The 12,375-nt window shown below is 47.8% G+C and overlaps 1 protein-coding gene and 1 long non-coding RNA gene across 4 annotated transcripts in view; both read left to right on the top strand.

Moving 5' to 3' along the window:
* Positions 1–8,694, top strand: part of LOC112549911 — a 9,368-nt gene extending 674 nt beyond the window's left edge. The window contains exons 1-3 of one of the 2 annotated variants that reach the window (XR_003093535.1): positions 22–461; positions 591–718; positions 8,480–8,694. This is a non-coding gene — a long non-coding RNA (uncharacterized LOC112549911). Of the gene's footprint in view, positions 1–21; positions 462–590; positions 719–8,479 lie in introns of those variants that run through there. The other variant, XR_003093536.1, reaches the window with a different exon arrangement.
* A 2,495-nt stretch (positions 8,695–11,189) lies between these two features.
* The window catches only part of GEMIN2 (gem nuclear organelle associated protein 2), an 18,607-nt gene continuing 17,421 nt past the window's right edge, over positions 11,190–12,375 (top strand). Inside the window, exon 1 of one of the 2 annotated variants that reach the window (XM_025201395.1) lies at positions 11,190–11,686. In XM_025201395.1, coding sequence (XP_025057180.1) covers positions 11,235–11,686 — 452 coding nt within the window. In that variant the 5' untranslated portion in view covers positions 11,190–11,234. The other variant, XM_006015361.2, reaches the window with a different exon arrangement.

The raw sequence follows: 12,375 nt of genomic DNA, 5'->3' as shown, positions 1-12,375 counted from the left end.
GGGGTTCCCGTGCGCTGCGGGGCCTGACAGGCGCCGCCTGCCCGCTGCTGCCAGCCCCCGAGCCAGGCCCTTCCTCGGGCACGGCCGGGAGGGCTTGGCCGGGCAGAGGCGCAGCCAGGGGTGGATCTAGGCTTTGGAAAAGGGGGGTGCAGAGGAGCTGCCCATAACACAGCACAGGCTTGTCTCCACTTCAGCAGAAGCTAGAAGCTTTACTGACTGGGCAGCAGGGTACAGTCCAGTTTGAGATGGAAGCACAAGCCAAATGCACATAAGAGCTGCCATTTGCTGGGTCAGGCCATAAATCCGCCTTGCCCATTTTCCATTCTGCAGAGGGGCAGCATCACATAAGACTGAAATCAAGACAAGTCATGGCAAGCAGGGATTTAAGGTCCTGGCTAAGGCCAAGTAGGTCTTCCTGTAAGCTGTGCGCACCCTCAACTTTGCAAGGGCAATTATACTGAGTGAGTGGGGGCTGGGGCACCCGTCCATTTGGTGGCTGTGACAGACTACCTGACGGCCGAAGTCCTGGAACTGGCTGGAAACACTGCCCTGACAACAAAAAAACTCACTTCATCCCCTGTTACCTCCAGGTGGCTGTCCACAGTGATGAGCTGAACAAGATGCTGAGGGGAGTCACCATTGCTCGAGGTGGGGTCCTGTCCGACATCCAGGTGATGCTGCTGCCGAAGAAACCTGAGAGCCACAAAGCCAAGAACAAGTGAGATCTGATTCAGACCTAGACTAGGAAACATTCGTAACAACCCCCCTCAACCTCATGTCACACAGCAGCAGAGGTTGGATGCTGAAAGGCAGAGGGAACTGGGTATGACCAGGTTTTTTCCTGCTGTTCCTCTCTCACTTGCAGCCTCCAGCATTCATGGTCTAGGACAGGGGTCAGCAACCCCTGGCACATGTGCCAAGCATGGCACACAAGGCCATTTTGCTCGGCACACCACCGCCAGCCCAGGCTCTAAGCAGTTGCTGCCAGCCACAGAGCAGAGGCTGCTCCCAGCAGGCGGCTGGGAGGCTGCAAGCCCTGCTGCAAGCAGACTGGGCTCCTTGGGCTGGCTGCAGCCGGGAGGCTGCAAACAGCTGCTCTGGGCTCCAGCATGTAGGCACTCTGGCACCTTCCAAGGTAGACAGTGTGGTTTTTTCGGCACGCCAGCCAAAAAACGTTGCCTACCCCTGGTCTAGGAAGTTCTGATTCACAGGCTGTGGCCCTTGGGGCCTTGTAGACATTACACTGTAAGCCACAGGCAACGCCTAGGGGGGACACAGGAGAGCACGTCCCTCCCCCTGAGATTGGTGGCCACTGCCAAAGCTGCCACCAGCTTCTGTGGGTGGTTGCCACCTCCCCCTCGCTGCCAATGCATCTGCTGGCAGTTGCAGGCGGTCCCTGCTTGCCACCCACCGCTCACCAGTGACACCAGTGAGCCCCACCCCCACTGCTGACACCAGTGCGGCCACCTGCAGGCAGTCCCCACTTGGCCCATCCTCGCTGCCAACATCACTGCAGCTGCCTGCAGGCAGTCCCCCCTCACTGCCACCCCACTACCAACAACGCTGCCACCACCACCGCCTGCAGGTGATTGCTGTGCCCCCCACAGCCTCCGGAGGCACGCATCGTTCATGCTGTAAGCTGAACAAATGTTAATCGTCTTAGTGGAGCAGTCACACAGTAAGGCAACTCCACTCGGACTGTCCTTCACCTGCACAGCTGTGACTTGCCACTAGAAGCTTGGTGAGTAGGACTAGGAGCAGGACCCCTTGGCTGCTCCTGCCAGGCAGCAAGCTCACCACCATGTCAGTTGCAGCAGGACCAGAGAGACCTGGGGAATAAGCTTCCCTGGGGCTCTGATCTCGCTGAAACAAACACAGTGGCCCCACACTGAGAGCAGGGATATTGGGCTTAAGCCTTGGGCTCTCTGGTCTCATTGAGCTACAGCAGCTGTAATGCTCTTGGAGCACTCCGATTGGTTGTCTCGGCAGCCAATCATAATGCTTACTGAAACAACCAATCCGTGTGCTCTGCACAGACAGACACAGGGACAACAGAGTGCTGCCATGATGGCGGGGACGGAGTGAGGGGGTGGTGGGAAGGCCAGACAGGAATGGTGGGATTGCATGAGGCAGGATGCAGCGCAGCGGCAGCACAGGGTGGTGGCAACCACTGTGTGCAAGCTTCTCCAGACACGGGGGGAGGGATAAGCTTGCATGCGGTCACTGTCGCCCACATTGCCCTGCCCTGCTGCCGCTCTGGGAATGAAGTGGGGCCAGATGCAGAGCGGCGGGAGGGGAGGGGGGGGGGTGGGGGGGGGGGGGGGCTGACCCCCCCCCATAAGAGACGACAGCCTCCCCCACCCCCCATAAGAGACTAAGCAGCTCAGGCGGCAGCAAGGGCAACAGCAGCTCCTTCCAGCTTCTGGCTACCAGCACCACAGACCCCCACAAGAGTCGGAGTATAATTTGAACCCTGGGCTTATGCCTGGTGGCCAGTTCTCAGTTCAAGGCCACTGTGTCAGTTTCAGGGAGACCAGAAAGACCTGGAGAAGCAGCTTCCCTGAGGCTCTCTGGTCTTGGTGAAACCAACATAGCGACTCTGTGCTGACAGCATGGCTTAAGCCCAGCAGTCCCACTTTCAGTGCAGACCTGCTGTGTCAGTTTTAGTGAAACCAACTCACTCGCTCTGAGGGGCTCAATCTTTTTTTCTCCAGAACTCAGGCAGTGCCTGCTGTCCTGCACCCCACTGGCTGGGCTGGGCTGCCAGCTGGCCAGGTGCTGCCTGAGCTCCAAGGAGCCCAATCCTTTTTTCTCCAGAGCTCAGGCGGTGGCCACCCACTGTGCCACCACTGGCGCAAACACAACCAGTCTAGGCAGCAGTGGGAGGCACCAAGGCTGCCAGGTGCTCTGAGGCTGCAATGCTCATTCTGCCCGACATCCCCAAGGGTTGAGATGCATACTCAGCCCCACTGTACTCCAATGTCCCTGCTCATCCTGTCTCAGGAGAGGGCACAGCATTCTGGGATACTAGAGAACTTCAACTTGGGCAGAACAGCTATGGGAAGTGGCCACACAGTAATGGAACCGGAACAAAATTAGGTGGATTGGAGATAATCCTACCCTGGAGTGGTGTAACTTTAAACCAAATAATGAGTACTTTAAGCCACTTAAAAGGTGCTAACAGGCAGCCAGTCCAGGGGTAAAGAGCTCTAGAAGCCACCAAACTTACTGTATAACAAGACCCTTATTCCCATGCTCAATAGATACTTGATGCCCCTTTCCTCCAATAATTGTTCCGATCCATTTTTGAATCTGGCTAAACTGTAAGCTTCCACAACATCTGGTGGCAATGAGCTCCACACTTTAATACACTATGAGAACAAGAATGTCCTACTGGCATGTTCAGTCATTTGCTAGAGAACATATAAAGTTAAAAAAAAGCACACAACCCACAAGGCAAAAAAAAACAGTCAAGGGATATCATTTGTCCTTGTGTCATTAGTGTTTAATGAACATTTCTTATTCAGATTCATTAAACAAAATCTAGCCTTCTTGAGTGCTTTGGCAGTGATACCAATACTTCACTGGCAGTCATTGCTACACCTGAGTTAACACTACCACATCTGAGTTAAAGTTTTTAGCTTGAGCTGAAAACAGTCTGCAGGGCTGTGAACTAGAAGAGAGACAGCTAACAGACAGCAAAATTACAGAAGGATAGTTTGACTATAATGAAACATCAAGACTGTTAAGAAGGATAGAGGATCTTAACACCTGAGGAGTAGATAGATTAACAAGAATAGGGGAAAATATAATGAGCCATGAAGTCAGCTAACTCTCTCAGCTCTGCCCGAATAGAAATGCTGCCCCTCCCAGGCACTTGCTTTTCAGGTTTGAGTAGAGCAGGAATCAAAGGGTGGTGCAACTGCACCAGTGCACTCTCCTTAGATCCACCCCTGCATATAGAACAGTAGTTCTCCACCTTGTTAGACTCAGGGCACCCCTTGTTTTCACTTGCTTTTTGACTACAGGAAAGTACTAGAGCAATTCTTCTGTTGCGAAGAACTCAGAAAGTCCACAACTGCTTGGAATGCTTTCGACACTATGGATTACTATTTGAAATCTCTGGGTTTATCTTGTGACTTGTATTTGCATGCCTAACAATGTTAACAGGGCAAAGCGTGAACGCTGCATGGCCCCCAGAGGCTGGGGGGACACGGCAAGCTTCCACAGGCAGGGGTGGCGCCAGTGACAGCAGGAGCGTGGCAGCGGCAAAAAGTGAGATCCTGCAGGCAGCTGCGGCACTCTCAGTGGCAGGGGGAGGGGGTGGCGAGCACCAGCAGTGATCATGGACCGCTGGCAGATGCCACTAGTGGTGTCAGCAGCGAGTAGGGGTTGGTGAGCGGCAACTGCCCACAGGTGCCGCTGGTAATGTCAACAGCACCTTTTTGCAGGGGGTGTACCACCACACTCAGGGGGTGCATGTGCAATCCTACACGTCACCAATGGGGCATAGCATCCCACGGTGTCCTTGAAAGGAACTCAGAGTACTTCAGGATGCTGCAACACTCTGGTTGAGATTCGTTGGTGTATATATACAGAACTTACTCCCTCATTTAGGCCCCAGCTGAGGAAAGCATTTCAATGTAAGCTTTATGAGTAGTGCCACTGAACAAAGGAGACCCTCACATGCTCAATTACATATCCCCATAATCATATTTAATGTGTTACTGATGTCCAAAGGCATTTTTTCAAGGTAGAGGAACTTTGTCAATTGGTGATCCACCCTGTGCATCAACGGTATCCTGCTTTTAATGTCTGGAAGATTTCCTTAATTAGCCATTTCTAATTATTTTAGATCATTCCTAGTTGTGGTATTCTCCTGGGGTTTTGTATTCATTTTACATTTTCTAACTGGAAGAGAGTGTGTGTATTAATAAATTATTGATACAATTCTCAAAACGTTTAAAATTGAAATGCTGTGATATAACCACTAGATGGAGCTTTCTCTCTTTCCACTTTCCAACGTTAGCTACAATGTGCTATTTCTAACACATTTAATTATATTTCTGAGATCAGGTGGTATTGGAAAACCACTGTTACCATTTATTAATGTTTAATTTTATACAATGCACATTTGTATTCTTTTCTCCTCTTTGTTCTTTTACTCTTCTATTTAAAAAAATTCTCAATATGGAAGAGACAGCTAAAATAACATTTACAGGTTCCTCAAATTCTCTTGGCACATTGCCTGTCTTTTGAGACTTGTATTTAATAAGGTACTGACTGCTTTCTATTCTTGATGATCATTTGAATATATTCTCAGAATTACTGTTTTTAATTAATTTCAGAGTTATTCCCTTTATGCTTTGTTAAGGCTGTCTTTTTGTATACATAGATAGACATGTGTTTGGTATTTCTAAATATATAATCAATGAACTGTGCAAAAAAAAAAGCAGAAACATAATGGTTAATTCTCTACTTAGATTAATAATACATATTTTTTTCCAAATATCAGTGCTTAGTTACTATTACCCATAATTTAATTGCCTTACTTGTTCTAAGGACAATTATATTTGCTTGTTAGATCTTTCCTAAAGAGACTTAAGACAGAATAGCTGTTATTTTTTTAACTATTCATAGGACGTTTAAATTCTTATGACTTTTCTTTAAATGTTACCAGATGCATTAATGTAAATGAGGATTTTCCAAAATCCTTCAATAAAAACAAGGGAAAAACAACATATAAATAATCATTTTCAAAATTAGCCCTAGCAGAATTACAGTTTTGTTTGGGTTAAAAGTAGTGTATCCGTTTTTGTCTTCTCCCAAAACAAAATTGCTGTAATGACTAGGGATCCAGGATTTCCATTTCCCACAGAAAAACAGGAAAAAAACATGGACTTTCCCTTTTACTTGACAAAAACACGGATTTTTTTTCATTTTAACAGAGAAACACACGGGTTTTCCACTTTTACAAAGAGCTCTTTGCAGGCTGGCAGAGTTCCAACCTGCAAGGGGCTAGGGGAGTGGGAGAAGGGCAGTCAGGCAGAGGGCATCATGTGCATGTATATGCACATGGCTCCTAGGCAGTCTGGAGAGCAGCTCCCGCACATAAGTCTGGCATGGGGGGAAGGGGAGATTGATGCCCCCACAGGGAGGGAGGGAGTTGGGCAAGGCTAGGTCTGGGGCTACTGCCCAGCTGGGGCAGTGCATGCAGCTTGGGGCCTGGGGCTGGAATGCCTGGCTGCAGGGCCCAGGCAGAGAGCGGTACAGGGCTGTGGGTGGCTTATCGGGGGAGAGGCGTGTGCCCCCCTGATCTGTGTGTGAAGCAGAGGTGGGGGCAGCCTGACCACTGCAAGCTTGGTCTCCCTGCCCTGCTGTCCTCCCCCTGGGGCTTCCGCAGCACAGCGGGCAGGACCAAGCACAGCAGGGCAGGGAGGAACAGGGAAGCTCCTTGTTGCTGCAAGCTCTGCACCACCCTGGCTAGGCGCCACCTGCCCACCCAGCAGGGGTGGCAGCATGGATTTGTGCCCATTGCTGCTGTTGGGCAGGCAGAGGGAGCCTCACCAGGGCAGCATGAAGCTTGCAGTTGCAACAAACTTCCTTGCCTGGCCCCGCTCTGCCCTGCTGCACTAGGTCCCCCCTGCTGTGCCATGGAAGCCTCAGGTGGAGAGCAGCAGGGCAGGAAGCCCTGAGCCTGTAGTGAGCACCCCGCACCATGGCCCCCCATGGACTCCACTCTGGCCGCACTGCCTGCAGGGGTGAGAGGGGAGCTGGGCTCCGTGCTCTGCTACATCGCAGCAGCTGCTGCCTCCTGTGGGCAGCAGCCAGGGCTTGGACGCTGGTGCTGGGGGGGCCAAGTGCTGCAGACCAGTTCCCTGGCCCCGTAGCCGTGGTAGCTGGGGGCCCCTTCCAGCAGGGCTAGGGGGGTAGGGGTCTGTGGGTGAGGAGTGAGAATCATCAGTAGGGCCAGGGGACTGTGGCTGGGGAGTGAGGGGCACTAGCAGGGCTGTGGGTGGGAATGAGGGGCCTGGACCTGTGTCCTGGTGAGCTAAGAGAGAGGAGGAGCTCTGATTTTCCATGATAAAAAACCCCAACTCAAATACCAAAATTTATGGGTACATAGGATTTATTTTATTATAGTGATTGAGGCACTGGCAGGCTTCCAAATTGCTTTGAAATTGTAAATATATCAATAAAACACTGTGTTCAATTGATACCTATATATAGTGGCATTTCATTTTAATCACAGATTTGGGGTTTTTAATCAGAGAATTTCCAATTTTTTTTAAATCGAAAAATTTGCAATATTTTTTCAGCGAAAACCAGGATACCTGGTAATGACTGGGTTTGCAAAATAATGTTACCAGCTTAGAAGATGTTTAAACAATAACCCTGATGCAGGCCAATAAACTGTCCTAAATAAAGCAGTAACTGTGGTCTTTCCTAAGGAATTTTACCACAACTGACTGTGGGAAGGCAAAAAACGACCATTGTCATGTACATTGTCTCTGAAAGTTTGAAAATGTACGCCAGGTGATAATGAACAATTGCATTAATCAACTATTAGTGGCCAAAACATTTTTACACCCATTTATGGTACTTCAGCTGTACTTGCAGTCATATTTCTACGCAACCAATCATTTCTCATCTGAACCAAAAACAGGACATACCCAAATGGAAGGACTGTGCCACCCATTCTAATGCCATCATCAGGTGGAAGGGATATTGAGCTGTGGGTTATAAAGAATATCTGGGCTCCTTATCCTGCAACACAGAATGGAACCCCAAATGTTATCTCCCTATTATTTGGTTATATCCTGAACAGAGGACAAACTATACACACAGCTGTGGGATGACTAATATCTGCTTGATAAATGATGTTTCAGCAAGTGAAAGACTCCCTCAGTACTGCAGGTTCTGAGAATGCTCAAGTACTATAGTGATTGTCCAAGAAAGGGTGTAAAGCAGAAAGAGATGTAACTCTGGGCATGCCTGTAGATGGCATGCAAAAGGAGACAAATGACATAATAATAGAAAGAGAGGAAGGAAAAAACCAGGAGAGTACCATTGTGAAATCCCAGTGAGGATAACAGGTGTAAAATCATTTCGTTATTAACATGATTAAAAAAACTAGATTTCATTTTGATACGGACAAAATCCTGCATTATTTGCATCTTAAACTTCCTTCCAAGAAGGTGTCACAGATAATATAATGATAGAGAACACGCAGAGAAGCAAAAGTACTAAGATGAATGGATAGGTAGAAAAATAAAATGGAGATCTGGGTTCTAAACAGGGAGTACTACTAAGATAATTACATCTTTCTGTTACCCCTTGTATTCAATATGCAGTTACACTATGTTTTTCTTCACTTATTTCCATGTTAGACGTATATATTACATTTAAAGTTTTTGGCAAATATTCCCAGGTTGCAACTTACCTTCCCATTGGGAAATTTCTCCTTTATGTTTCCTAGGCATTTGATAAAAAGATAGAGTTTTCATCTTTGACAGTTTTCTCTTCTTCACCTGCTGAATCATGTTTAGCTCCACCAGATGTTCAATGAACTATATTATTAAGTCTTGTCAGCAGTGATCTTGATATCTTTAGAAAACCACTTTTGTTGCTTGCAACAGTTTAAAAGTGGCTAATTGAATGTGTCATTCAACTTTAAAAATCAAAATAAAAAATCATTTTAACATAATTTATATTTACAATTGTATCATAATGCTGCATTTGGTTTTTGTTTTCTTTTTTATAATTCCTTTCTTCAGAACATATACATTTATAATTCCTAACATCTGAATATTTTCAGTATATCCATTTACAGATTGATAGAGTTCAGGCTTTTCTTGGCTACCATGTCAAATTCTGCAGAAATGCAATTGTAGTTTTAATTAAGCAGGTCTTCTTTCAAGTGATGACGACCACACTTTTTGCACACAGAAATAGGAAGTTACATCCGGTTCCAGAAGAAAGCAGATTGTTACACGTAAACGGTTTCAGGAAACACCTTAAAAGCAAATAAAAATTAAATGGAGAGGAAAGTTCTAGGGTAGTGTTTGCTCAAAACTGCTCAGAAAATATAGTCCTTCAGAAATAACCAATACTACTTTAAAAAATGGAGATAAGAGGCTAGTCTAGTGGTTTGGGTTACCCCTTGATCTTTACCATGCATGCAGAACATCCAGATTGTGGATAGCACAGCACAGCTCAGTCTATATCAAAATTATTGTAGAAAGAAAACACAAAGAATGTGTGTTAGCAGTGACTTCTGAGTCAGCAACTTAATAAATAACAGTTTAAACTACACTGCCTACAGATTTACACTGGTGGGGACTTTCAGTTAGACTTTGGCCTGGCATTACTGGTGCTTTTCATATAGGATCTAATTAAGCCTGTATAACTACAGAATATGCAATCAAATTTAATATCCATGCACTGGCCTTTTGGGATGAAGTCAATAGGATATCTGTACCACTGACTGAATCAAGCACCATGTTCTTGTATATTTTTATCCATCACTCAGTGCTTTATACAGGAAACAAGTATTATTATCCCCATGTTATATGATGGGTAGGGAATATTTCATATTCTATATAATAGTTAACATTTTTCTTAAAAGAGTTATTTGCTTTTCATTAAGAGAGTTTGCATGTATCCTCTTTCAGGTAAAATAAGGAAATACATAGAAGTGGGATGAAAAATAAAATAACTGATTTTGAAGTCCTTGATAGTTATTTTTCTGAGCTATACCCCAAACTGACAGTGTAATCTATCTATACAAAAGTCCAATTCACATCAAACTCATAATTACATTTATCTGGGCACGTCTACACATGTATTTTAATGTGCAGTAGCCTATTTTACCGTGTGTTAAAGCAGTGTATAAAAAACAGCGCTATTATTCTAATACACAGTAAAATAAGCTACTGTGCATTAAGTGGCACCTAAAAACATGAGCTTGTGCTACTGCACATTAAGGCAGCCTAATGCACATTTAGTACCTTACACTGGAGGTACTAAATTTAATGCACATTAGAAAAAGTGCATTAATGCACATGTAGACAGACACGCTCTCTGTCTACTTTTACAGAAGCCAAAGGGAACTCCCAAATGGGACAAATTATGAACACAGTACATTTACTTATGGAAAACTTCTGTTGACTGAAATGGAGCAGGATTTTGTTAAGTACTAGACCTGAAAGAACCACTTGCTAATGCTGAGCTTTATGCACAGGTCCCTAGAATTGTTATTAAAGACTCAGTGGCTTGTTGAAGATTTAATTATTTGGTAGTTATAGATTAATATCACACAACTGCTTGTGCACAATGGTGTTTAATATTTCTTTGTCTAGTACAAAGGCTATCATTTCAAGAAGCTGCATTGAGCATTGTAGAGACCATGATGATTTAAGAGCTTCCTCCTATCCATCCTCAACCACAATCCAACTTTCATTATGGAAGCCCCAAAGACGATGAAAAGATGAAATAAGAATGATTTCTTTAGTAAATATTTTAGCTGACTTTCTGTCATTCGTTACTATTCATCCTAGTAGCAAACTGACTGGGTAGATCTGTACAGAACAGGGGTAAAGTGTCAGAAAGGATAGGTGGTCCAGTAATTTGGAGCTACCTTAAGGACTGGGAGATCTACTTTCAAGTCCCCACTCCACTCAACAGCATCTCAGTGCTGCAGTTTCCAATCTGTGAAATGGGGTAACTCCAGACCCCGATGGACAACTCTGCAGAGTCCTCTTTAACTTCAGAGAGGTCCCTGCAATTATAGGTGACTCCTCACATGGAACCAAGTGGTAACAGATTAGCAGGGAAAGAATCCATCCCACTTCACCAGAACCCTGCAGGTTCTGCTCTTCTAGTAACATCTGACTTTTATCATTCAAATGAGCACATATGAGTTGGCGTAACTACTGGGAAGTTTAATGAGGTGCTGTGGTATTTTATTAGACCAACTCAAATAGTTGGAAAAATTCTTCTTTGCAAGCTTTCAGGTACACTTTTCGGGCAGACACTTCCTCTGCCTGACAAAGGGTATTTGCACTCCAAAGCTTGCAAAGAAGGTTTCCATTCGCGTTGACCTAATAAAAGATATGTGGTATTTTTAAATCACTCAGGAGCTGACTGCACCATCGTTCACCTCTAGTAATCCTCCTTCCAGGCAGAGTCCCGCTGCGACTCGATAGTGTCATGTTTCTGGGGCCAGTGTGCCCATGCAGCGCGTAGGAGGCCGGCCGGAGAGCCCTGGCTGCGCTCCCCTCCCTCCCCGCTCCTGCGCTGCAGGGCGCAGAGCTCGCGCGACGGCCGCGTTGCGGGAGGACCCCGGCACACCAGGCTGCCCTGCCCACAGCCCCCTGCACGGCAGAAGGCGCGGGCCGGTGTGGGGCACCAAACAGCGGCACCTCCCCCGCGGCCCGGCCCGGCTCAGCTCGGCCGGGGGAGATCGCCGGTATATCCCCAGAACGCCCGCGGCGGCCGCTGCAGCTGCAGCCCCAAGCACCGCCCCTTCCCCCGCCAGGGGGTGTCACCACCTTCGAGGCAGAGCCCAGAAGGCGGGGTGGGGCGTACACACCTATACGTTATCTTCACTTTGCGAGTCGCGACTGAGTGACGTAACCGAGCGCGCCCGCCGCTGGTGGCTAGGGGTGGTGTTTGCTATTGCTCGGTGAGTCGCGGGTGGATGACGTCATTGAGCGCGCCCGCCCTGGCGGGCATGGAGGCAGGGATGGAGGAGTTGATGCCGCGGCTGCTGCCAGTATGGGACTGCGAGCTCGCCGAAGACTTCGACCCCACCGCGCCCCCGCGGACGCCGCAGGAGTATCTCAAGCGGGTGCAGTAAGTGGGAGCGGGGAGCAGGAGCCTCCCCCCGCTCTGGGACGAGCGGAGCGGCCGGGGCCGGGGCCGCCCGTCCCACTGCACGTTCTGGCCCTGCCCGCCTCCGCGGGAAGCAGCTCCCCCGAGCTCTGCAGCTGGGCTGGCTCGGAGGGACCCCATGGGAGACTGAAGCACCGGCTTGACCACCGGGAGCCCTTTGCCTTGCCCCGGTGCTGCTGCACCGCCTAGCCTCGTGTCAGTGCCCTGTGGGATGCAGGTGCTAGTGCACTGCCTACTGTAGGACCCACTGGGGTCTTTGCTGCAAATCTCCTGAGACAGAGATGCTCTGGGCTGCATGTCTGGGCAGCACCATCTCACCCTGCTCACTCTCCTCTGGAGCCCCCAAGTGCCACTGTAGTGCCAATAATTGCTGAGTTTGGTGCCAGTGAATGTAACTGCTCTTTCCTTGGTTAAGATCTTGACAATTTTTGTTAACACCAACATAAATAGAAACTTGCTCGCACACTCCGACACACAATC

Source organism: Alligator sinensis, unplaced genomic scaffold (assembly GCF_000455745.1).
Source record: "Alligator sinensis unplaced genomic scaffold, ASM45574v1 scaffold280_1, whole genome shotgun sequence".
Lineage (NCBI taxonomy): Eukaryota > Metazoa > Chordata > Crocodylia > Alligatoridae > Alligator > Alligator sinensis.
This window is presented reverse-complemented; position numbering and strand designations above follow the sequence as displayed.